Below are 27,138 nucleotides of genomic sequence, written 5' to 3'. Positions count from 1 at the left end.
TTTTTTACATATATTGGAAAATTTCATTATGATCAATGGCAGCTATTTCCAAGAAAATGTTTTTAGAACTGGCTGCAAGAGAAAAGTATTTTCTAATCCTTCACATCCCTAATTGTTTTTAACTTTATGGATATAACTGGTTTCCATATAGTGAAAATTCCATGTTATTGTGAGCTTTAATTTAATCTCGTTTTACAGTGTTTCATCCTGTTATGTAGGAAAACATGATTTGGCTCCACAGATGCGGCAAAGTTGACTCCGATTTGGGTAAGAAGTGTTAACAGATGTTTACCTACATTTTTGAAAATGACTAGCTTTAAAATTTAACTAGTTGGCCCATTTTTCTTCTACTAATGTACAATTTCCAGTCTCTCTTCAGTAAACAGATCCTCCTCTGTATTTACATATTACCATACCCTGAGATTCATCTGGGCCTAAACCACCTATTTTCTTCTTTACTCTGGGAGAAAGCAGCAAACAAACAAAGGTTCATAAATATAATAGTTTATTGTGTATATTTATAATGCAAGCTGTCAAAAACTGTACTTCTGAAATCAAGTGTGGGGTTTTGTGTGTGTGTGATTTACTTCCAAAACAACAAAGGATATACTGTCTAATGCACTGCTTATTTAAAATGAAAGAAAAGAATATATGTACCATAATCATTAAATTAAAAATTTGCCTGCTTGTAAAGAACAGTTCATTTTCACTGTTCTGCAAAAATATTTAGCTACCTGGTTGCTTTCTTTTCTTTGCCGTCCTAGAACCTCAGCTGGCTGAATGAATTTAATGGCATAGGATTGCTCTTAATTTCCTCCTTCTACCTTTGCTCCCCAGGAAGCATCTGCACTCAAAACAGCCACTATGCCTATTTAGCTATCCATGGGGATATCTAAATAACCTTGACTAAAACTGCTATTTTCAACTTAAACCATAATGCAGAGCAATGAACATCTGTTTTGGAGAGCTGTTAGGGATATACAAACTAGCACCTTCGTTCATAAAAGGAAATACTGTTCAAGCAATCCTGCACCCAAAAATTCAGTCCACAAAACCAATGTTCAAAACAGTTTCACTAAAACAGATGTTTACATTTTACTAGTAAAATTATGCTGCAAACTATTGTTTTTACTGTAAAAGTTCTAGGAAAGCCAACAATAAGAAGCTATAGTAGCTTATTAAAAAAAAAAAAACATTAACCATACCTGTGCACCATAGACATATTTATCCAACATCTTGCCTCCTATTGTTTGGCCTCCTATATCCCATACTTGAAGAGTAACATTTAAATTTCCTGAAAAAGGAAAAATTTAAAGGCTGATGTATTTGATATAGCTGGTTTACAGAAATCAGATATAAATAATCTTTACAATGGATACTGAAACAGCACACCATGGGCCCTACCTATGCCAGATGTGTTGCTGCCGATGTATGTGACTTGTAAAAGGAGATGAACAGCATATACAACAGCAAGCTTTGCCATTGCCTATGGCAAATGGTACCTTGTACTTAACAAAAATCCAAAGAACCATGCAGTCTATTCCACACATCTAAAGGGGGTTTTGTCCTGCAGTTCTCAAAACAGCAGCACCCTGTACCATATTGGCAAATTGTTCTTTAAAATGAATGGAAGTTTCAAAAGTTACACCATTCAGCAACTGATTTTCCTATGAATTTGTTTTTATTTTTTTATTAACAGTAATAATTATTACCTCCTCCACCACCACCACTAGATTTATATAGCCACACACTGACACATGTTCCCTGGGTGACTTACAAAAGAATACACAATAATAATTTTAAACATTTTTAAGTAAAATGCAGTGCAAAACTTACCTCTCTGGTGGGAAAAATAAAATCACTGGCAGTGTAATCTATGCAGGTCTGTTCAGAAGTAAGCCCCACTGAGTTCAATGTGACTTATGTCCAGGAAAGTAGAGGATTGCAGCTCAAGAATTAGCTCAAATTACCAAGTACAGCTTACTCCGGGCTAAAGTAGACACTATGCTAAATGCGTAGCCTCATTTTTTAAATTGTAATGCTAAGTGTGCAGTGGCCTGATCCAGATCGAGGACACCACATGGAGGCAGGGGAGGTTATACCTTCCCAACTAGCCACTCTGAACCCCAAAATGCCCCCTCACCCCATACAAGGGCTGAAGAAAGAGGAAAAAATTATATTGGCGCCAATGGAGTTTTCTTTCCTTTCTTAAGTCTCCACATATATTGGGGTGGGGGGCAATTTAGAGGGGAAATCAGCTGAGTGATGCTTTCCCCCCTAAATTTGCATGTGGTGGTCCTAATCTGGCCCTGAGTGCTTACAGTAAAGTAAAAAAATGTTGGGATCACCTAGACGCTACACATTTAATGTAGCCCTCAGAGACCCCAGATTTTGTTTGTTTAAAACACAAGTTCCTGGAGGGAGCAATCCTATGGTCGCTAGTCAGCGACTAGACGGCCATAGGATATGTCGGTTTCCGGGAACCAACCTTCCCCCCATTCCATGCAGGCAGCTCAGAACGGCCCCGCACTCCACATTCAGAAGAGGAGCATGGAGTGGCAAAAATGGGGCATTCCGGGGTGGGGAAGGTGGAAATGCCAGTACAACATGTCCTACGTGTCGTCTAGCAGCCGTTTCCCCCGCTCGTCCTTCCACTGGCTACACAGCCGAAATCGGCTGTCTAGCTGCAAATGCAGGGCGGCTGAAGAGCAGAGAGGACGATCCCTCCGTGCTTCTCCTGCCCTGCATTGGATAGACAGTCACCTCCGCGTTCAGAGGTGGCTGCCTATCCCCATAGGACTGCATCCTAAGAGGCCTAGGTGAAGAAAAGTGACTTCATGTTGTGTCAGAAAGACAACAAAAAAGTGCCAGGTGAGCCTCTCTAGGAAGGCTATTTCACAGCTGGGGTGCCACAGTCAAGAAGGCCCTGTTCCTAGTAGTCATCCGCCTCACTTCACCAGGTCGGGGCACACAAAGAACGACCTTTGTAGAGGAGCTGAAAGTCTGGGTAGGTATAGTCAGAAGAAGTGATATTTCAGGTAAGCTGGTCCCAAGGCATTAATGGCTTTAAAAGTTAAAACCAGCACTTTAAATTGGTCCTGGAAACTGAGAGAACCGGTACCATTTTTATCACTACTTTATTGTGTTTTTTGTAAGCTGTCTTGAGCACATCCTTTGTTAGAGGTATAAGAGCAAGATATAAATGTTCCTAATAAACAAACAAACTGTAACTTCTTCCTGTTCAACAACATCAGCCAGTTAAAGCAAAAATATGATAGCATATCATATGCTATCATATTTAGCAGATAGCAGAAGCATGGTCTGCTGTGCAAAGAAACAAAAGACAAAGACAGCCTGGGACTCAGACAGCTCCTGACTGATATATGCAGCTATCCATAGTAAGGACAACATGGTTGGGATCCAAAGACCTACTAAGGCATGCCCAAGGGCTTACGTGAACCCACTGGAGATTTTTTATTTTGGACAGCAACTTTACCCCCTTATCCGCCATATCACACATTGCTTTGAACCCCCACCCCATTTACAAAAGTGGTTTGCCATGTGACCTGAGGGGCTGGTGCTCAGGAAACACAAGAAACCCCTACATGGATGCATGTAAGTAGCTGTGTGCTTCTTTGGATCCTGGCCTGCAATACACAGGGTAATTTTGTTCCAAGTGTTTTGTCACCAATTTTGTACTTAGCATTACCAAAGACACATCATTTGTGATTATTTCAACACTAGCTACTTTCTGTTTCTATTTGTACTAAACATCCCACAGAGTACTCCTAGAAGACAAAACCAATTTGCTTTGTTTGGTATGCAGACTAAGATCCAAAGAAGGGATAGGGGTGCAAGGTATGTAAAGCTGCATTTTATTTTCACTTTTCTCTGCAGCACTTCCTACTGCTGAACAGACATGCCATATTAAAACTGCAAAGCAGCTATTCTGTTTGAAAGAGCAAACAACTGCAGAGAAAAGTAATTCCGAGCTGAGCATGTGATTTTCTGCTGCACGTGCATAATTATTCTTTGGATCTTGGCTGTGATCTGACAGCTAAAAAACTGTCACAAAACAAGTAAAAGTTGCATTCCAGAAATAGTAATGGGCCGATTTTAAATGGTCAGACTATTATAGTTTCTTGATATTCATATATTGCTCAACACCCTAAAGTGTATCTGTACTTGCACTCGTCAACATACTCAATATACTGAGGATGTTGAACAGGCACTATATTCCTTTACTAAATATTCTAAAAGCAAAACCCCTTCCAACTCACTTCAAATTTCTCATGTACTGAGAATTTCATTTTAAAACAGCAATGGGTGTTAACTTTTTGTAGCCTAACTCCCAGTCATTTTCATTTCAAGTTTGTATACAACTTCAAATAATATGTGCATGATCCAGCCAAATGTAAATACTCCCCAGTCCCACTCATTTCAGTGAGAAAGCTAAATACAAGCTTAAATCACACATACTGAAATCGATGGGAATTAACTTTTGCTGCATTGTGCCCTAAGTCTTTTAAATGGCAAAGGGGAAAAAGATATACCAATTAAAGACCAGCTACTGCTGTGGAATATCAATTCAGAGCAACAATTACAATGCAGTCCTATGTATAACTACTCAGAAGTAAGCACCATTGAGTTCAATGATACTTATATCCAAGTAAGTGTGTATAACATTGCACTCTAAGCATCTCCAGCATATCCAATTTGAAGCTACTTTATTAAAGTGTGCTGCATCTAAAAAAATATTAAAACACAAAACAAATGTGACAAGATGCACACATGCCACTTCCATAAAACGCATTACATTTATATGTTTTGTATAGACAAAAATAATGCAAATGATTCTTTATGCTAACTTTTATTTATGTATATTTTAAATTTTAAATTATGTTTAGGCCACCTTTAAGGATAAAAATCCTTACATCCTTAACCACCCTTAACATTTCTAGGGCAAAATATGCTACCAGGATACACCACATTTTAGCACACAGTTCTAACAGCATGCAGATAACACAAAATAATTATTTTGTGCTCAAAATCTCTTGAGCAGCTACTGTAATTTCATCTCTAGATAAAAATCCCCAAAGGGATGCTTTAGGTCAAGATCCCAGCATCACAGCGCTGCTGATTTTTTGTGGACAGAAGCTTTGTATCCTTAGCAGTGGAGAGTCTGGCAGAAATTCAATTGATGCAACTTTACTCAAAAGAGCAAAATTTTGCCCGTCACATGGCTGTTAAAGGACAGTCTCTCAGTTGAGAAAAAAAGGTAACCTGAACAGTCCACAGATTCAAGAGTACAATATTCCTCTATTCCCACCAACAGATGTCAACCTGACAAGAAGGGGAAAGAATATATATGACATGGAGAAAGTTAAGTTAGGATTTTAGCTTGAATTTTATATTTTATATTGCAGATAGATAATGAAGATGTATTAGATTTTTTAAGGTACAAGTAATAATGTATTATTAAAGCCCTTCATATCCGTAACAAAAATATCTATCCTACTTCTTAGCAATTGTACAGAACAAGAGACATGTATTTTTTCTTATGCTGCTAAGTATTACTTATAAGATATAATGAACAATTCTTACGTTGATTATATTGATTATGCTTAATTAGAACCATGTAAATTGCTGACTATGGTTGCAATCCTACACTAATTTGCATTTATTTAGTACTATAGCATTTTCATGCAACTTAAGAAAATGGATGGATCTTTTACAATAAATAACCGGTATAAATGTAGGATTTACTGTTTGAACACCATTTTTAAATCTTCCTCTAAAACTGCTGCATTTTTAGTGGAAGATTTTAGTGTATTTACTGTAGACGGATGAACAACATGCGAGCTTTCACCCACACAAATAAGTTATCCAATTTCGATAATGCATTTGCCTGTGTTAAAGACATACATGTAGTGACTATATTCTGGAGTGGAGCAATCTTTCTATATAATACAAACTGCATGAATGATGATTACAGCCATTTTTCTTCAGTGTAAATATATACATTACAGGTATTTTTCCTGTAATGCCTCTGTGTGTGTGTGTGTGTAAGCCACGCACAAATTAATAAAAGTTCCCATTAATTTCACTGGGCCTCGTGCAGAACTTCCCCATGGACTGCACCTGAAGGTACCAAATAAATAAAGCTGTCAAGACCGGAGACTAATCTGCATCCATGCTACAAGCAACTGGATGATGTGCAAAACTATTTTATTAAGATTATAACCTTCAAAAACACAGATTTCTGAGCATGGGCTACCACTCCCACCAAATATATTTGTTTATGTTGTCTCCAACTATATTTTTTTGGAATCTTGATCTTAGGCCCATTTATTTGGCAGTACATTCTACTAAAATAGATGAAATTTACTTCCAAATGTAAATATTTAAGATGCTTAATGGGAATTACTCATAAAAATGTACTTTTTAAAAATAAAGCCAGTATGTTTGTTATGTTCAAATTCCCAAGTAATTAAAACCGGCGCAATTACAGCCTATCCTCATAGGTATTAAACAATACTAAATATTTTAGTTACTATGTACTAATATGTTTTACAGAACTCCATGATATCTTTTGTGGTCCATGGCACCAAAAAAGGTTTTCTTTAAAATTAAAGTTTGCATACAAACTGAACTTTATAAATTTTACAAAAATTTTGGTGGGACTTCCATTTTTTTGTACTCTACAGGAAATAATGTTCAATTGAAAGTGAAGCAGAGCTTATTAGGAACACAGGGCAGATATCCAAAGTCTTTTGGTCTGAATTAATGCCACTAGCAGTACTGAACAGCAACCTTCTAAAAGTGTACTTGGGGCACTGGTTAACCTTACTTAAAGTTCTACACAGTCAAGATGGAACTAAAAACATGTCTGTCCACCTCTTTTACTGAGGCCTTTTAAACTCCTTTTCACAGTGAAACCCTGTTTACTGGGTTGTACCCACAACCTTCCTGAAAGTATTTTGACTATGACTCTTAAGGAGCTCTATCTGCAAAACCTCTGACTAACAGATACACTATTTTAAGCATAGAATTCTGCACAGTGCTTGCATCCAGACTATACAGCACACTGGATCATGAAATATAATGAACTGGGCCACTATTTGGAAAATAATTACCTTAGGCAAAGAGAATCAGATTAGTTTAACATTTTAAAAACATGTTTTTCACAGTTAAGCTATTCAACGTTTGATACCACGTGCCTCAATTCCAACTACAATAACTGAAATTCCGAGATCCTTCTATGGACTGAGTCTGAGAAGGATCCTCTCTGCAAAATAGTCTGCTGACTTTGTCAACTTTGACAGCACTGATCACCCAATGGGAGGGAGAAGAAATGCCTGGAATCAGCCCTCCATCAAACCCAAACAAATGATGCTCAAAGCAAGTGATGTGGGGCAGAAAATTTTTCAGTGCTTTATTTTTCCATGGACTATTTACCGTTCCATACATTCATTAGTAACAACAAATGGATGCCAATTGCGAATACAATATTAGGCAAATTTGGCAGTTTGAAAGTTGTAATTAATGTTTTTCAGATGATTATCCCTAGCAAGTATGTGAGAGAATACATATATGTCATTGAAATACATATATGTCTCAATGTGAAATGGAACTAAGAATTACTGACAGAAAAACTGAAGGTGCCCAAATAACCGTAGTGGAAGAGCGTTGAACTCTGTTAAAATAGGTGAGTGCTTCTCTGTATACCATGCACAGTTCTTTGGGTTGCTAAAATTAATTGGTGCGGCCTTCCCCAACCTGGTGCCTCCATGCTGAGGGATGCTGGTAACTGTAGTCCAACACATGTGGAGGGCATCAGGTTGGAAAAGGCTGAATTAGTGTGTCAACAGTTTTCAGTACCTTTGTTTCTTTCTTATATTTAAACAATAAGGGAAGTATATGGTATTGTCTTTAAATTTTCACAAGCATTCCAATAAAAATATCTACATGATATAACATTTAAATTGCATTTAGTTAATTTTTTAAAAAAAATAACATGGGGTACTTTTTTAACTTTGCTGTTTATTTTACTTGTATTTAGTAAACATGCTAAATTAGATCACACTCTAGTGATTTGCTCATGCAAACTGAAAATTTTCCGATGCAAATGACCCTAATTTGCATAGGATTTTTTGTGGTAAATTTTCCAATTCAAAATTTTCCAGAAAATTCATATCATTTGTTAAAGCTAACAAAACAGCCCATGTGCTCAGCAGTGTCAGTACTGCAAGAGCACCATGCAGATAGGCCCAAGTGCAGGATGTAGGTGTTCCCTACTCTCCTTTTGCACATGCAGATTCTGGGTAGAATCCAGTGCTGCCATTCCATATGCAGAATGGCTTTAGATCCAACAAACATCTTCAGTAAGGGAGCCAATTTTTGCTGATTTTCCATTCCCCCTGCAGCCTGTTGCTACCTTCAATGCTGTTCTGGAGGGTCCCCCAATCCTCTGGAACAGATTTTCAAGGACTGCAGAGGGAATCGGGTATCAGGAGAAAATTGGCTCTCCTGTTCTTCCATTAGCAGAAGCATCCACTGGATCAAAAGCTGATCTGCAAGTAGAACAGCACCACTGGATTCCACACCCAATCTAGATTTGAACAAAAGGACATGGAACAACCTATCTGGATTGGAGCAACTTCTCAGATTAAGTCCAGTTAATTTCAACCAAACTCACCTATGCATAAATGTACTTAGGACTACAGCCTTTGTGAATCCATTGTCAAACGCTGACTCTTGTACTATGAAAATGTCAGATTTCAGACCGCCAAACATATGGCTACCATACATGAACTGAAATCAATATTCAGTCTTCATAAACTAGCAGTGGTTAATGAAAAAGAATGTAAGACCAGCTTTTGTGTTTAAAATAATAATTGAAATTGAAAGGTCATCTTCAAAATATGTAAACATTTGCCCCAAATATCCAGCAATTCTTGAGAAGCTACAGTTTATTATCTGCCCTTCTTGTAAAATTAAACAGTTGAATAATTGCTTTTGACATTTGCAGTTATTTCACTTTTAAGAATAACCAATGTAGATATTCAAATTAGATTTGTATTCAACTCTGTGAAACATTTTAAAACTTTACATTTTAACAACTAAAAGTCTCCCACCCTCCAAGAAAAATGATGTATCTATACTTGAAAAGCTATCCTATCCTATCATTTGTTAAAACCTTTGGGGGAATAACTATTCTACACACACACCAATGGATAAATAATTGAAGTCCACTTAAAAATATAGATATAAGATACATGCAGATGTTACGGGGAAACTGTGTAATACCTTTGTTAGAATTTGTGACAAAAATAATTGTAGGACATAATTGGGAATGGAGCAAAAGATAAATATTTTTCCAAACATTCCACCTCATTTCAGTATTCAGTAATGAAGAAATACATTGTACATGCTTAACAGCTGTTACTGGAGGGAAAATGAGCAGAAATACACATTTCCAACACACACATTCTCACGTGCACTGGACACACATTCCACTCACTAGTGCTACTATAAATATTAGAGAGACCTATACTTCTTAAGGACTAAGTTGGGCAACATAGGATTATTCTTACCATTCACAGAGAAATAAGCATTCAAACTTGAAATTTAATACCACATCAACGGATCTATGCAGTCTGAATAGTATTGGCAGAGTTGGAAAAGTCCTGAGAAGTGGCCGAAATTGAAGTTGGCACTTGGGTAGCTAAACTACTCTTCAGGCCTGTGAAAGGCTGGCAGCTATGAATTTGATATTGGCTGTTCAGAAGCTAAATTATTTTGGAGATCAAATCACTGAAGTTATAATTTAACATAATGTTCAGAAGAGAGCATCTGATATTTATTTAACAAACAAGCCAATCCCTACTCACTGTTCAATTAAACCATGCTTCATTTGTCTTTGCCCGAAACACCCCAGAAATAATAGAAGTTCAATCTTGCAGCAACATCTTGTAGTCTCATAGAGAAAATGTTCTCTCCAGCTTTGGTTTGTTAAGCACACCAGGGGAAAATGCATTTAATCGAATATTTTTATGCTAGCAAATTGAATTACGATAAAATGAATGAATAAGTCATTTTAGACCCCCAATTGTTTAGACACAAACTTTAAGATCCTGCCATTCTATTTTAATTACTTCTTTACATTTTCCATTCAGTGTGTTACAACTGGCATCTAAATAGTTTCTTTGCATCATGAAGTGAAACATCTTGAATGCTCAAACTGTATTTTTATGAGTGCCTGGGGACCCTGAATTTTAGTGGTCTATTAAATGCCAGCAATTTCATGCTGCCTTGCATAAGACAGCATTCACATATCACACTCTAGCAATTCCATAGCTACATTATGTATGTATTATATATGAATCCTCTCAACTGAAGTAAAAGTGGGTAATACTTTTTAAAAAAATACTATTCTTTTTAGAAAAAAACTTTTTTGCTCTTACTACATTAATTTTTATTATTTTTCTATTTTGTACATAGTGTTACCTATATCAAATCCAAGATGTACTAGGAACCTAGGACAAACACATTCTTGAGAATAGAATGTTTCATACACAACACAAAATGATGTAACTGTAAACATACAATTTCTTAGTAGTGAATATCCTGCATTAATAATCAAAGTTTGTTCATATCCTTAAAGTGCCATATTAAATCTTCTTACATACTTAAGAATATAGCCCTTTTCTCAACACTTTACTGTTACTCCCACTTTTTTGTATTATGCATGTTAATCTGCTCTTACCTGGGAGTGTTATTCTTTTCAAAAAGAAGTCAAGTCCTATGGTTTGTTTGTACTGCTTCCCAAAAGCTTCTTGAGCAAAACGTGTGGCTAAGGAGGTCTAAAAACAGAATCACATCAAATTCACTTGATATCTTAAGAGAGAGACAACAAAATATACATAAAATAAAAACTAGTTTTTAAGTAAGTGATTTCTAATGTTTTTTTCTAAAACAATAGTAAAGCCATTTCTAAAGCAAACCTGATTTTAAAGTAAAAGAGAACTTTGCGGTTTACTGCCAGGTTAAATATTTTAGAATAAATAAAATTAAATAAAATGTAATTGTATATATTTGTACAAAACACCCACAGTGCTCCAGCAGACAGTACAAGAATGTATCTTCATATCATAGAAACATGATAGTAAGCTACCTTACACTTAGATAGATCATGGGTCCATCTAGCTTAGTACTGTCTAAAGTGGCTGGCAGTGATCCACCAGGATTTTACCTGGAGATGCTAGAGAGTAAACCTTAGACCTGCATCTACTCTACCACTGCACTATGGCCCATTCCAGAACCTGACTTGATTATTTAGCATTGTAATAAGCAATACATTTTAGAATGTTGTTTGTTTTCCACAATAACAGGGCCAGGTTTGAGAGGGCCACACTAATAGTTTATATGCCTAAGAGGGCTTCGTATTTGCATTTGTTGAGCAACAGCAACCTCCCTGAACAAGGTAACATTAGAAACTGAGGGGGCACAAAAGCAGTTTATTACATGGTTGGGAGGTGTACAATTCAAATTTTACCATTTTAAAATATCTCGCTGGGCTAGCACAAGCCCAGGGAGAGAACTGAAGCAGAGAGATAGCAATTTGACAGGAGCATAAATTATTCGTCTGGGAAGTGCAAATTGTTATTCCTTTGGTGAGATTTTACGTCCCCTGATGAATCTCATTCTCATAAATTAGGTTAGTTCACTTAAAAATGAAGAACAAAATTTTCCAACATCCCTCACCACAAAGTAACCCCATTGAAGACCTGGGATATAAACACAGAACTATCAGAAGCAAGTTCAAAATTCTATCCACTGTACCACTTTGTTTCTCTCTTTATAAGGAGCAGTTTTTTCCTGCAAATATATACTTCCTTGTTGCTAACTTAAACTAAGGCATTCCCTGGAAGAAGGAAAAATGGATTTTAGACTGCAACCTACAGACTGCTAGAATTTACATGAGGCTTCAGCAATATTCAAGTTATGAATACAAGCATTTAGAAGATGTGCCTAGAATAAAAGAAATATTTTTCCTAATATCTTAGTTGCCAATTCCAAACACATTACTTTAAAATGTCAAAGTATTTGTTTCACATTACAGGAAACAAAACCAGCTAAGTTCAATTAAATCCATTTCCTTAAAAATATAATTAAGATTCTAATCCTAATTATAATTCTATTGTTGCTAACTTAAACTAAGGTGTTCCTTGGAAGAAGGAAAAATGGACATTAGACTACAGCCTACAGATTGCTAGAATTTACAATAACAACCTATTTTACAATGGCTTCTCATAAATCTTTTCAATAAAAAGGCTATTCAGACCAAATGTCTTTTGAAATTTTCACTGGAAAAATGTATTCCAAGTATGAGAATATTTCAATATTCCAAAATTATAATACTGAAGAGGTTTATAGAAAACCTATAAATAATTATATCATCAAAGACAACTACAAAAATGAAGATGGTAGCATGGAAGAAATGCACTGAGGAAATCAACAAAACTGCTCTCACCCTCCAAACTGATTCCTACCTTTAAAAAAATCCCTTCCTTTTAATAATAGCATATATTTAAAAGTAAATATAAATTCAGAAAATTCAGAAAAATTATATACTTTATCCCTCCATCTTAGGTTTAAGAACATTGTAAATATTAACTTTATTACTATGTGACATTCAATATTCCCTAAAAGGTTTCGAAGGGCATTAATGAAAACACACATTGGTCTAACAGCTGCCAATAAGAGCAAGAAGTTTTCAACAGCACAGGAAAGTTTTCTCAAAACAACTTTCATTACCTCCTCTCCTTAATGCAAGAGTGTATAGCAAAAAATCAGGAGCCCCGTCCCTTTTTATTTTGCTATTAACGAATGTAATACTACATAGTACATCCTATATCAACAACCCTGGAAAAACAAGACTGCTAACTAAAGAACAATTACTTATTCCTTATAAATACAATGGCATTAGCAGTTCAGCATCTTTCATTCAGCAAAAGGCTTTTTTCATTTCAGAGTTGATCAAAAATCCAGAAAACTAATTCTAAAATTTGTGTTGGATCTTCTTTCTTTGTGGAAGGACTCTCAAATCTGTAGGACCACAATAGCCATTTTGTGATTGACATCTATGGTCCTCAACACAGTTAAGTACTGGGTATCTTGAAAGCAATACACACCATAGCCAAATAAAAAATGCTGAAAAATTCCAAACATAGCCCCTTACATCTGATTCACCTACATCTGTCATTGTTATTTCATTGGATTTTAAGTATTACAAATTATGTCTGAACAATTATGCATAAACAAATAATACATACATACAAAATATTTTATCCTTTCTTAGCCTCAAGGGACAAGATGGCTCACTCCAATGTCCTGTACTAAACTGTACTAGGCCAGGATGGATAAGAAACACTGCTTTTTAGGTGGAAACAAGCATCCAGAACAAAGTACCCCTGTAACCTGTTCACATTAGGAACAGATGGATTATTGGGTCTATATCATGGTTATCAAACACGGAGACTTTAATGAGGTTAGCCTCCTCAATATAGTCCTCACCATCCATGATTTCCTTCATACAAATGGAATATCTAAGATTCAGAAGGAGATGAGAAGGAAAAAGAGTAACATTCAACTGTTTTAAAATCACTTCCACGTGGATCACAGGCATGTCTCTTTCAATCCTACAGCCTGTTCATTCTATAAGTGCTTATGAAATGGAGTGATTAATCATTTGCTAGACACTCTTCTGTCATTTATTTATACTCTTCCAACTTGACCTCCAGTCAATACTTTGCTTTAGTCCTCTCCTCTTGGTCTTCATCTAGTTTAGGGGTGGTAAACCGTTTTTCTACCAAGGGCCACTGACCCACAGAAAAAAATCAAGCAGGATCCACACACAAGTATCAATTAATTAAGGGCACAATCCTATGCAGGTTTAGACAAAAAAAAAAATCCTTACAACACCCACCATTCCCCATTCAGCAATTAATTATGGCACCTGCACAAGAATTCCTTGTGTAAGTGACAGAAAGCCAAAGACCTTCACACTTGTCAAAACTGTTGCCACACATTTATATTTACATAAATACATTTATATTTACTGCAAATAGTGATAACTATAATTAAAACTGTTATTTCATAACAGTTAATTCTTTTTTAATTACCACAGATTTCTCTGTTGCTGTTCTACCAACATATTTCAAAAGTTAGAAACTTTACCACTATTTGACAATATTTGACCAAATTATCTCCCATACACAAGGCTCATATATGTTGTCCCTTCATTACTTTATGTTAATAATGGTGGTGGGGTTATCGCAAGGTTCTAGATCCACAGGTGGGTACATGCATATTTTTCATTGAATGAACTGATTCAAATGTAATTGCCAAACCATGGTTTCACCATTGGGTCTGAGCCTCAGTCCCATATGCTTCCTTTTCCAATTACCTAATTTCCTGTTTCAGGCAAATAATTGTTTGCTATTACAGCAAATGATCCAACTATGGTTTGTACTTGCCCTTCAAATCAGAACTGGAAGGGAAGTTAAAGGTTTTATACAACTTGATCCATGAAGGGACATATTAGAGGACTACTATGTTTGTAAGGCACTGTGAGGATAAAGTCACTCATATTTGCTCTGACCTTGACACCATTGGTGGAAGCAATTCCTAGGAAGAGCACCATTTGGTCTGGTTATATGGAATAAGTTTCAGCTGATGCAGCTTGAGGATGTCAATGAAGGGGGAGGGAGGAATAACCACCTGTGTTCTTGATCCTTGCCCAACATAGCTAATTACAGCAAGATAGAGGTGATTGAGTGGTGAACCCAGATTATTAATGCTTCTTTGCCAGAGGCAATGGTCTCCATTGCCCTAAAGGAGATAGTGATGTGACCACTACTTAAGAAACTATATTTGGATCCAGAAGATTACAATAAATATCACTCAGTTGCAAATAATTTGTTTTGGGGAAAGATATAAGAGAAGTTACTGTCAGTCCAGCTCCAGGTGATTTTGGATGAAATGGATTATCTGGACCCAGTACAATCCAAGTTCAGGACTGGTTTTGGAATTGAAACAGCCTTGGTTACCCTGATGGATGACCTCTGGTGGGAGAGATAGGGGAGTGTGACCTTATTGATTCAGTGGTATTTGATACCATCTATCATGGCATCTTGCTAGACCTTGTGCTATAGGTATAGGGACACGGTGATATGATGGCCCCATTCCTGCCTGCACAGTCTGCTCCAAAAGGTTGCACTGATTCTACGCTACAGGGTCCCACACAATTCCATCCTACTGCCTCTGCTTTTCAACATCGGTATTAAACCACCAGAGGAAGTTAACCAAGGTTTTGGAGTGAAAGTATCATCGGTATGCTGATGAAATGATACTCAGCTCATCTTAAACAGGTGAGCCTGTGCAAGGTCAGTAATAGGCTAGATAAGGAACAATAAACTGAAGGTGAATCTTGACAAAATGGAGGCACTGTGGGTAGATAGGTTTCCCAGTTCAGTACATCAGTGTTCAACTTCTTTTGGACAGAACTGCACACAGACACCCCTGAAAGAGCTGATTAACAGTTTAAGGGTTCTCCTAGAAACAGCTTTGTTACTAGAGGCCCAGCTGGCTTCAATGAGACCATGTGTCCTTTATCAGCTTTGGCTAGTTCATCAGTTGCAGCTGTTCCTGGACAGAGCTAGTCTGGCCCCAGTGATTCATGCTCTGCTAACCTCACAACTGGATTACTATAAAGCATTATATGCAGGGCTGCCTGTTAAAATGACTCAGAAGCTTCAACTAGTGTAGAATATGGCTACTAGAATTTTAACTCATACAGCCAGGCTTGTTCATATTATACCATTAAACAAACAAAAAAAAAAACTGCACTGGCTGTCTATTTGCTTCCAGGTCAAATTCAAGACCTGCCCGTTCTTTGAGTAGGGCTGTACACTGCTTTCGACCAAAGCCTGAAAACCAAGTCAAAGCAGGTTGCTTTGGAGGTACCTCCATGTGATATGAGGTGGAGCAGTAGAGCAACGAGGCCCCCCGAAGCAAAGCAGCTTGTATAAGAAGCGCCTTGTCTGACTTGATTATTCGTTCTAAGCAGCCCAGATAGCCTAGCACCAAAAGTATCAGCTTGAGAACGTTCAGTGAGGGATTAACAAGGAAGGGAGAGGGAGGGAGCTTTGGCAAATGGAAACTCTAGTTGCCAAATCAGGGCTGAATGTAACCCAGCAATCTCAAATCAGTGACCAGGGGGCGGAGAGGACTGAATAGCTGGAGAAAACCAGCTGCGTTTCAGAGAACAGAGATCGTTCTGGTGGTGGTACTTAGGGATGTGAGAACCCACCCCCCTCCGGATTCTCCAGACACCTGCCCACCCAGCCCCTGCCCTGCTCATCAGTCCCTCCACCACATTTTTATAAGACATGGCAATCGGAAGTCTACGTGCACACAGACTTATATACAAAGAGTGGCATGAATCTTGAGTATATGGGAGATTCACATCAAGTTTTGCATTAAGTCTATGTGTGCACATAGACTTATATACAAAAGGTGCTGTGAATCACCCAGGAAGGAGGACGAAGAGGCGCAGCACATGCTCCTACTGCTAGCCATCTCCTCCTCCTGAGCAGGAGATGGTTAGTGGCGGGCACCACACCTCCTCCTCCTACCTGGTCAGCTGTCAAGGACAGCCAACCAGCAGCACGGCACACACCCCTGCCACTAGCTAGCTGTCTCCTCCTCATGAACAGGAGATGGCTAGCGGTGGGGGGGGGGTGCCACACACCTCCTCCTCCTCAGTCGGCTCTCAAGGACAGTCGACCAGCAGCATAGCGCATGGCCCACTAGTAGCTAGCCCCTCACAAGCAGGAGGCGGCTAGCAGTCATGACAGCCGAGCAAGCAGCAGCAGGAGGAGGCAGCATGGGGCTGAGAGGTATAGTTCTTTGCTTTGAGAGGTTTTGGTGGAAAAAAATCAAATTTCAGCTGGCACAAAATGTACTGGGCCAAACTGTCTGACATTTGGCAAATGGGATCGCCTCCATGGGGGCATAGAGGCCTCCAGGTTTCATCTATTTGTCCTGAAAACTGAAAAAGTTATGGCCATTTGTGTTTTCCCATTCAAGTCAATGGGAAAATGCCCAAACTGAGTGATCCGGATATCCAAATCTTGCTTCAGATCCAGATCCGAATCGAAGCGGAGGGGGTCAGAATTGGTTCAAGTCAAAGCGGGGCTGATTCAAAGGGACCGAAGAGAAACAGGGCACACGTGCAAAGCCCTGGTTCTGAGATCTTCTGCTGAAACCTCTTCTCCAACTGCCTTTCTTATAGGAAGTATGCTATGCAACAACGAAGAAGCCTTTTTCAGTGGTGGTGCTCCAGTTATAGAACCCCTTCTGTGAAGGGGTGGCTTGGCACCTACCTTACATTGTTTCCAGCACCAGGTTAAGACATTTCTATTTCCCAGGCATTTTAATTCAAGGTGCTAGTCTTTACCTTTAAAGTCCTAAACAGCTTGGGATCAGGTTATTTGAATGACCACCTTCACCCATATAATCCTGCCCATATGCTAGGTTTGCTTTAGGAGTCCTTCCTGAGTGCCTAGTACTAAGATCAGTTGGGTTGGCATGCCCAAGAAATAAGGCCTTCTCCATGGTGGTCCCAAAACTGTGAAATTCCTTTTCAATTGAAAAAGAAGAGTTCCATCGGTATAAGCATTTAGGTGAGCTTTGAAGACCTTCCTCTTCAATGCAGTCTATAAAATAATTACCATGTGTGTGTTACAGAGCAGCTTCTCAAAATAGATCGTATGCTTGTTAATGGTGGCTATTATATCTTTGTATCTTTCCTTGCTCTTGTTTATATGTCACTTTGTGAGGGTTTAGCCCCCCAAAAGCAAAAATAAATGCCTTAGCCTGCTCTATGTTTAGATGCTGCCACATTTTATCATTAATGTTATGCTTTGTATATTTTAATGCTGTTTGATGTTCATGGTTCTCTATTGGATAGAGGGAAATATACACATGTTTTAATTACAAAAATAAATAATTCCATGCAGACAAAAAAGTGTGCCCAGCATAGAAACAAAGCAGATTGACAGAGGAGGGAAGTTCCCTCCTCAGTACCTAGCATAAAAAAGTGACAACTTGCTGCAGGAGTGATAAAGTCCTCTGCCCTTTTCCTGCCAACCCGAGAAGGCTACTAAAATATTTTGCAGGCTAGTAACTTTTGCGGGCGCATTTACAGGGGTGCGTAGGGATGTGATCAGGATGAAAAAAATAATAACTGTGAAGTAATTTTCTCACTTTAATGTATCATAACATTATACATTAAGGGCGCAATCCTATGGCCACTAGTCAGCAGATAGACAGCCATAGGATAGGTCAGTTCCCTAAGAACCCACCTCCACCCCCTGCCGCGTTGCCTCATAGGCAGCGCGGATCAGCCCCGCACTCGTAGCAGCAGCACGGAGCAGCGAAAACGGGGTGTTCCTGGGGGCGTGCAGAAGTGCCTTTCCAACGCTTCCTATGCATCATCCGGCCTCCGCCCCCGCTCTGACTTGCCGTGGCTAGATAGGAGAAATGGGCTGTCTAGCTGCAAATATAAGGCGGCTGAAGCACAGAGGAGAAGATCCCCTCCGTGCTGCTCCTACCCTGCATTGGATAGGCGGCCATCTCCGGGTTCAGAGGCAGCCACCTAGCCCGATAGGATTGTGCCCTAAATGTGGTTTATAGTAAGGCTATAGTAAATATCAACAATCTCCTTCAGGAACCCATTATAAATCTGTCAAATAGTAATATGAATATTCCAGCTTCTGTTTTTCTTTTATGATCCACCTATAAAGTAAAGTCACACATTTAAAGGGGTTTGGAAACATATCCCATCACATGTGGCACAAAGGGAAGTAGCACAAGTTGTTCTCTGAGCATCTGTGATTGGATTAGTGAATTTCCTGCCTGCTGTATGGGTGCCTGTTTGCTTCCACTATGCTCCACTGGTATATTTGTAAGTTTTCCACTGTTGTCTTATCCAAAGAGAAATGAAAACTTCAGTGCTGCCCCTGGAACATCTCACCATTCACTGAGGATGTGGATATCTATTTTTTACTGGCAGGATTAGTAGCAGTAGCAGCAATTTACCTTCCCTTTCACTTAATTTTTTTTTTACTATTGCAGAGTAAATGAATACAACATACGTAATAGGCCTCGTGCTCACTTAGGTGTGTCTAAACTATGCCACTTCAGATTACAGGTAGGGCTCATTAACGCTCCTCCATTCAGGGAAAAAATCTTTTACCATTACCCTATGCTCCCTACCACAATCCACGCACACATACAAAAGGTTTCTGTACCTTTGTAAAGATACCTATCTTCCCTACTATTCTATGATTCCCCTAGAAGACTTTTGTAAACTGTAAATTCCTGCCGTGCGTGCAGCCCATCCTGTATTTCAAATGTTCCAGTGTTTTAAAAATAAATCCCTTTGCGTTCAGTGGAGTCTATGCCCAATCACCCTTATAAATAAGACCTAGTCCTCACAAGCCATAGCTGAGGAGCTCTAGGCTTGCTACAACAGGATACAAGTGGAGATTCACAGAAGTGAGGGGGGGGGGATCTTCCACATAAACTCATAATCAAGGAAAAGGGGTCTAAGAAGCCTTTTCCCAGCCGCAATTTGCTATGTAAAGTTTCGGGTGGAGGAGCTTTCCATCACAGGAGTCCCTACCTACCATGTAAATCCCTGCTACAAGTTTATCCTTGCCCTGGAGGGGCCAGGCTCAGGCAGTGATCGTTTGGGCGAGACTGGGGTGACACGAAACACAATTCAACAAGGGCCCCTCTTCGCACGTAGGATGCATAAGCGCTTTTAAACTGTTCGAACTGTGCACATGCATCATCCTGTTGTAAGCTGTACAACTAGCCTGCGAGGTAGGTCGCTCACCCTATTCACCCACACTGGGGGCGCGAGGGGTGGCGAGGCGGAGGCGGAGCGCGTGTCTTGCCCAAGGCTACCTAGTCAGGTCCTGGCAGTGGCGAAACTCGAACTGAGGACCTCCTGATTCAGGCTCTTTGCCACACCAGCTATTCCCACGGGTGAGACGTCGAACAGCCTGCAGGTCGCATCGATTCGCCGGCAGAGGAGCGCGACACTGAGCGGGAGCACTCGCTCCCTGGGCGGGCGGACTGACCTTGCCGGAGGCGCCGTCGCCCAACACCACGAACTTCAGCTGCCGGTCAGAGCACTCCTCTTCCTCCTCCGAGTCCGACATAGCACCGCTAGCCGGCGGAAAGGAGGAGCCCCGCGCACCTTCAGTCAACGGGAAGACCACGGAACCCAGACCGCCGCCGCCATCTTCCTCCCCTCGGCGCCGTTCGCCAAGACCAGCGCTGGACTAGACCATCAGACAGAAAAAGAGGGGGGGAGCGTAGACAGGAGGCGATGAAAGCTCTCGACGGGCTTAGAGAGCCACGTCGGGGAAAAAGCGGAGAGGCAAAGAGAACCGTGGAGAGTCAAAAGGCGCCGTGGACAGGCGAGTAGCAAGAATCGCCGCCGCGTGAGGTTACTATGTGGAACGATTCCCCCTCACTCTAAACGAATCGTTCAGTCCTGGAACGAACAGTCGCAGTGGCTAAGCCTAGCGTGGTAACTAAGGCCCACAAAAGGGTGAAAGGTGACAGGAGGGAACGAAGGCCCGCCTCTTTTACCTGACATAATGGGCGGGGCATCAGAACTGTCTGCCTCTAGCAGGGAAGGAGTGGGGGAGCTGAAAAAGCTGGGCATGCGCGTTGCTTCGTCTGGGCGGGTTTCCAAAGCACTTGTATATTATGAAAATGACGCTTTGGTCGCCGGTTGATTGGCCCGGTGGGGAGCGCCAGAGTTGGAACCTAAGCGCAAGATCGGAATTGGGTCATATTTTCATTTAAACAGGACTGTTTCCTATTTCTGTGCGTACTAGTGTGAATTAAAAATAGTTTAATGTAAATAAATATACATCAAAGAAAAAGTAAATACTATAAGGATGCAATCCGTTGCTTGTTTAGACAGAAGAAGGCCTACAACTCCCAGCATGCCCCAGCCAGCGTGGCTGGGGCATGCTGGGACTTGTAGGCCTTTTTCTGTCTAAATGAGCATAGGATTGCTGCCTAAATATCTTAAATAAAGACATGTTCATAAATAATAATCACATTTCACCACCCGTCAGCTTCTCTGTGTATATGCAAACGATGTATCTGGAGTTTATAGCCTGAAAGGCACAATGCACGGGCAATGTTGGCTAGAAAGGGTTATTCCATACCCACCCCCCATTCCATCCAAATTCAAGGCCTTCTGTCAAGGTCACCCACGATAAGGACTGAGATGCAAGAAAAACAACTAATTGCAATCTTTCTTAGGTCAGGACCACCACCATGTTTGTTTGTTTGTTTGGGCTTATTTTTGAAGAGAAGAAGAGGGGGAGGAGTGGGGGGGAAAGGGTGACCAGATACAAAGGAGGACTGTGTTCCTAAACCAAAAAACCAAAGAGTCAAGGAGAATGTGGGCATATGTGGCTGCTGAAAAACAAAAGTTGTTGGTTCCATTTTTCAATTTGGGATTACACATGGCTGCTGAGCCTGAAAAGATTGAAGACTGGAACTTTAAAACATTGGGAGTGCTTCAGCAGTGACATGGGCCCTCAATGTACACTTCCCTTGAAAGTGCCAAATGTGCCTATTTGTAGGTGCTGCTGTTTGTGTTAGAGAGGTGGGTGTACCAAAAAAAAGTGGGGAACTCTATAGTAAATGCTCAGTATTGCTTTATATAGATAATTTAGTCTCTGAAACACATGTAATGCAATCCTAACAGCTTTATTCTGCAGGAATGCCCTCTGAAGTCAAATACAGTGCAACCTATACATGTTTACATAAAGGTCCAATCATGTTCAATAGGGTTTATTCCCTAGTGAGAGTGTTTAGTTGCATTGTTAATGCTCCTGTTAAGCTAACAATCTGGTTAGAAGGGTGCTGGATGTTTTGCACCCTTCTAGTATATGTTTATAGGTAAAGCAGGAATTTAAATCAATTTTCTTGTTTGTAAGTATAAAACTGGACAGGGTTGTTGTTATTCCAAAATAATACAGAGTATAAGGATGTGGTTTGTGTTTGAGAGAAATAAAATAAGGAACAATCTGAACAATCTTATGGGAGGAAACTTGCCAGCCACACAACAATTGACAATAAATCAGATCTAACCAAAATTTTCACATTGTCAAAATAATTATGAGAGTTGCATAACAGCCATCTTTTACAGCTCTATTTAGTCAGATTTCTGATTATATCAATTGGAACCAACTTGTCATATAAGTATATTCCATCTTTCTAGGCCTGGATGGCATGAATATTCGCTCCCTTTTCATCTTCTTCACAGTTAGATAAACTTTTCTTTTTTTTTCTTTTCAGTTACCTTCACCATGTTTCTTTCCCTATTCTTTGAACATGCCCAAACAAAAACAAAAGAATACCTCATTTAATTTTAACTTCCATCTCAAAGACACTATTTTAATTCTCCTTAACGCAAAAATATATCTGTCTTTCTAGCTATTTACCATAAACATTCATAAAGGTCACCATTTGGAACTCCTAGGTTTTTGTCTTTAGCCAGTGGCATACACTTGCCTCTGATAGGACATTTCAAAAGACACAAAGGAGCCTGTGGAAGGATGGGAGCATAGCACATAAATAGTCATGGCCTTGACCTTCATCATGATACGAGTTGTTTTAGTAAACTGAGATAATGGTGTTCAGAACATTCTGCATTTAACTACATTCTTGCCAAGAATTCTGGCTCCCAAGAGGACAACTCCTTCAGGTTTTATGTTCATTGTATTTACTGTGTGGAAAATAAATTTTATGTGTAGGCAGTGCCTTGCAGATCAAAGGAACAGAAAGTCCCCACTATCATATCTCAGTTTAGTGTCTGAGGATAGATTTTCCCAATAACTCAGCACCAACAAAGGAGGTTGGAGTTTTATACACATCATTGGACCAGGGCTGCACAACCTGGAGTCCTGGGGCCCTCAACCACTCCCTGTGCAGCCCGCAAAGCTGGCAGGATCCCACCCACTTTCCCCCACTGCAGGGGAAAAACTGCTGTTCTCTGGCTTCTGAGATTGCTGTTCCCTTGCTTCTACCAACAGCAAAGAAAAAATAGTCACGGTGGTAATCCCACAGTGGTGATAGGAGGCAAGCTTTCACTTACCCCCACCCCCCACAATCCCTATTTTGCTTTTTGCTTTCTCCTTTAAAAACATGTCATGATCGTGCCACACCACGCACTTGCATCTGCCCAGAACTCTTTACATAGAAGCTTCTCTACCCCAGCAGCTTTTTCTGAAATCCCATGAGACCACGTGACCTCGCCCTCTCCTATCACGAAGGCCTCCTGGGCTGCAGAAGCTCCGCAAAGCAAAAGCAAATTGGGCTTTTAGAGCTTTAGAAAAAACCTTTCTTGCAGCAACATACAGCAAGCAAGATAAGAGGTTTTTTCTAAAGCCCCCAAAGTCCCATTTGTTCTTGTTTGCAACAGCCCAGGAATCTTTGCAAAGCTTCTGCAGCCCAGGAGGTCTTCCTGAATGCCTGTAGGAGTGGGTGAAGTCACATGGTCTCCTGGGAGTTCAGCAAGTGTTGCAGGGCTGGAGAAGCCTCTGTGTAAAGAGTCTCGTGCTTGAGGTGTTTTTCAAGTAAAAAAAAATTGAAAAAAGATCCTTCAGCTACCTCCCAAACTTAAAAAGGTATGCGGAAACCCTGTCCCCCTCCCCAAGAAAAAACTGCCTCTTTTGCAGGGAGAGAAAAAAATTCCCCAAAATAGAGGGCAGGATTTGGCACAGCATAGATATAGAGAGATGGATGAATAGAGAGATGGATGAATAGATGATTGAGAGATAGATGGATGGATGGGCATTATGTTGCTGACCCCAGAGTCTGCAATTCAAAACAGTCTTAAGATGAGGTGCAGGAGAAATTAGCTATGCAGAAGATCTGGACCACGCAGAGAGGAGGAGGAGCAGTCCTCAGTGGCAGGATTCATCAAGGATAGGGAGCATATACCCTCACCCCTACCTTCATGCACCTCTACACTCTGCCACAGAAATGAATGGTTTCCATTCGCTTTTCTGGGGGAAAATAAAGTGTAGCATGTGGGACCACCATTCCAGTCAAACTGCATTGTTGTTCAGTCGTTAAGTCGTGTCCGACTCTTCGTGACCCCATGGACCATAGCACGCCAGGCCTTCCTGTCCTCCGCTCTCTCCCGGAGTGAGCTCAAGTTCATATTCATTGCATCGGTGATGCTATCTAGCCATCTCATCCTCTGCCGTTAGGGATGTATGAAAGTCACTTACCTGTTCGCGGATTATGTTGCTGGTGGGGGGGAGGCGTTCCGTCCCTCCCCCCAGAATCCTGGCCGGCCGGCTCCGCTCCTCAGGGATTCTGTGGAGCCACCGGCCGGCTCCGCCAGCAGCCGGACATCCGGCCGCTGGCTAGCAGGGACGCAAATGGCGGTGGCCATAGCCGCCGCCATTTGCATCCCTGCAGTCAGCCGTGATACGCTATGTAAATGTTTACGTAGCCTATCATGTCTGACTTTAAAAAAAAAAAAAAAAACAACGCGCGTATGCAAATGGCGGCAGCCACGGCTGCCGCCATTTGCATACGCACGGCTTATTGTTTTTTTAAGTCAAACGTGATAGGCTACGTAAACATTTACATAGCCTATCATGTTTTTTTTTTTTAAACCTAGCCGTGATAGGCTACGTAAATCTTTACGTAGCCTATCACGTCTTTTTTTTTTTTAAACCGGAAATGGCGGCGGCGGCCGGTCAGAAGACCAGCCACCGGAGCCACCGCCGCCCGGAAGATCCGCCCCAGGTAAGTCTCGTCCCAGGGGGGCAGGCCATTCTGCCGCCGATTTCGGGGGGCCAAATGCGCTGGCATTCGGCCTCCCCGAGATCCGTGGCGGAATTTTCTGACATCCCTATCTGCCGTCCCCTTCTCCTTTTGCCTTCAATCTTTCCCAGCATCAGTGACTTTTCCAGTGACTTTTCTCTTTGCATTTGGTGGCCAAAATATTTGAGCTTCAGCTTCAGTATCTGTCCTTCCAATGAGCAGCCAGGGTTGATTTCCTTTAGGATTGACTGATTTGACCTCCTTGCAGTGCAAGGGACTCGTAAGAGTCTTCTCCAGCACCACAGTTCGAAAGCATCAATTCTTCGGCGCTCAGCCTTCCTTATAGTCCAGCTCTCACAGCCATACGTTACTACTGGGGAAACCATAGCTTTGATTATGCGGACCTTTGTCGGCAAGGTGATGTCTCTGCTTCTTACTATGCTGTCTAGGTTTGCCATAGCTTTCCTCCCAAGGAGCAAGCGTCTTTTAATTTCATGGCTACAGTCACCGTCTGGAGCCCAAGAAAATAAAATCTGTCACTGCTTCCATTTCTTCCCCTTCTATATGCCAGGAAGTGATGGGGCCAGATGCCATGATCTTAGTTTTTTTAATGTTGAGTTTCAAACCAGCTTTTGCACTCTCCTCTTTCACCCTCAACAAGAGGCTCTTGAGATCCTCTTTGCTTTCTGCCATTAGGGTGGTATCGTCTGCATATCAGAGGTTGTTGATAATTCTCCCGACAATCTTAATTCCGACCTGTGATTCATCCAACCCGGCGTTTCTCATGATGTACTCTGCATATAAGTTAAATAAGCAGGGCGACAATATACAGCCTTGTCGTACTCCTTTCCCAATTTTGAACCACTCGGTTGTTCCATGTCTGGTTCTTACTGTTGCTTCTTGACCCTCGTACAGGTTTCTCAGGAGACAGGTAAGGTGGTCTGGTACTCCCATCACTTTAAGAATTTGCCACAGTTTGTTGTGATCCACACAATCAAAGGTTTTAGTGTACTCATTGAAGCAGAAATAGACGTTTTTCTGGAATTCTCTTGCTTTCTCCATGATCCAGCGAATGTTGGCGATTTGATCTCTAGTTCCTCTGCCTCTTCAGAACCCAGCTTGTACTTCCGGTAGTTCTCGGTTCGCATACTGCTGAAGCCTAGCTTGTAGGATTTTGAGCATCACCTTGCTGGCATGTGAAATGAGTGCAATTGTACGGTAGTTTGAACACTCTCTGGCATTGCCCTTCTTTGGAATTGGGATGTAAACTGACCTTTTCCAGTCTTGTGGCCACTGTTGAGTGTTCCAAATTTGTTGGCATATTGAGTGCAGCACTTCAACAGCATCATCTTTTAGGATTTTAAATAGCTCAGCTGGAATACTGTCATCTCCGCTTGCTTTGTTGTTAGTAATGCTTCCTAAGGCCCACTTGACTTCACTCTCAAGGATGTCCAGCTCACGTTCAGTGACTGCACTATCATGGCTATCAGGGATATTCAGATCTTTCCTGTATAGTTCTTCTGTGTATTCTTTCCACCTCTTCTTAATCTCATCTGCTTCTGTTAGGTCCCTGCCTTCTTTGTCCCTTATCATGCCCGTCTTTACACAAAATGTTCCCTTGATATCTCAGATTTTCTTGAAAAGATCTCTAGTCTTTCCCATTCTATTGTTTTCCTCGATTTCTTTGCATTGTTCATTTAAGAAAGCCTTCTTGTCTCTCCTTGCTATTCTCTGGAAATCTGCATTCAGTTGGATATGTCTTCCCCTTTCTCCTTTGCTTTTCGCTTCCCTTCTTTCCTCAGCTACTTGTAAAGCCTCATCAGACAGCCACTTCGCTTTCTTGCATTTCTTTTTCTTTGGGATGGATTGAGTTGCTGCCTCCTGAACAATGTTACAGACCTCCGTCCATAGTTCCTCAGGCACTCTGTCTATCAAATCTAATCCCTTAAATCTATTCCTCACCTCTACTGTATATTCATAAGGGATATGATTTAGGTCATACCTGAATGGTTTCGTGTTTTCCCTACGTTCTTCAATTTAAGCCGAAATTTTGCAACAAGAAGCTCATGATCTGAGCCACAGTCAGCTCCAGGTCTTGTTTTTACTGACTGTATAGAGCTTCCCCATCTTTGGCTGCAAAGGACATAATCGATCTGATTTCAATATTGACCATCTGGTGATGTCCATGTG

At 40.6% G+C, this 27,138-nt stretch overlaps 1 protein-coding gene across 5 annotated transcripts in view; it reads right to left on the bottom strand.

Moving 5' to 3' along the window:
- Window positions 1-20,402, bottom strand: part of RAB28 (RAB28, member RAS oncogene family) — a 132,042-nt gene extending 111,640 nt beyond the window's left edge. For all 5 annotated transcript variants that reach the window (XR_014792192.1, XM_084857103.1, XM_084857107.1 and 2 more), the window contains exons 1-3: window positions 20,217-20,402; window positions 10,769-10,865; window positions 1,206-1,294 (exon numbers count right to left, since the gene is read on the bottom strand). Coding sequence is in view for 4 of the 5 variants with exons in the window: in XM_084857103.1 (XP_084713229.1) it covers window positions 1,206-1,294; window positions 10,769-10,865; window positions 20,217-20,297 (267 nt within the window). In the remaining variant the exon portion in view is untranslated. The remainder of the gene's footprint in view (window positions 1-1,205; window positions 1,295-10,768; window positions 10,866-20,216) is intronic.
- Between the last annotated feature and the right edge of the window lie 6,736 nt (window positions 20,403-27,138).

This window comes from Heloderma suspectum, chromosome 5, assembly GCF_057233095.1.
Source record: "Heloderma suspectum isolate Gila_16-S chromosome 5, 16-S_ref, whole genome shotgun sequence".
Taxonomy (NCBI): domain Eukaryota; kingdom Metazoa; phylum Chordata; class Lepidosauria; order Squamata; family Helodermatidae; genus Heloderma; species Heloderma suspectum.
Note: the sequence above shows the minus strand (reverse complement) of the source record. Positions and strands in the feature narration are given on the sequence as shown.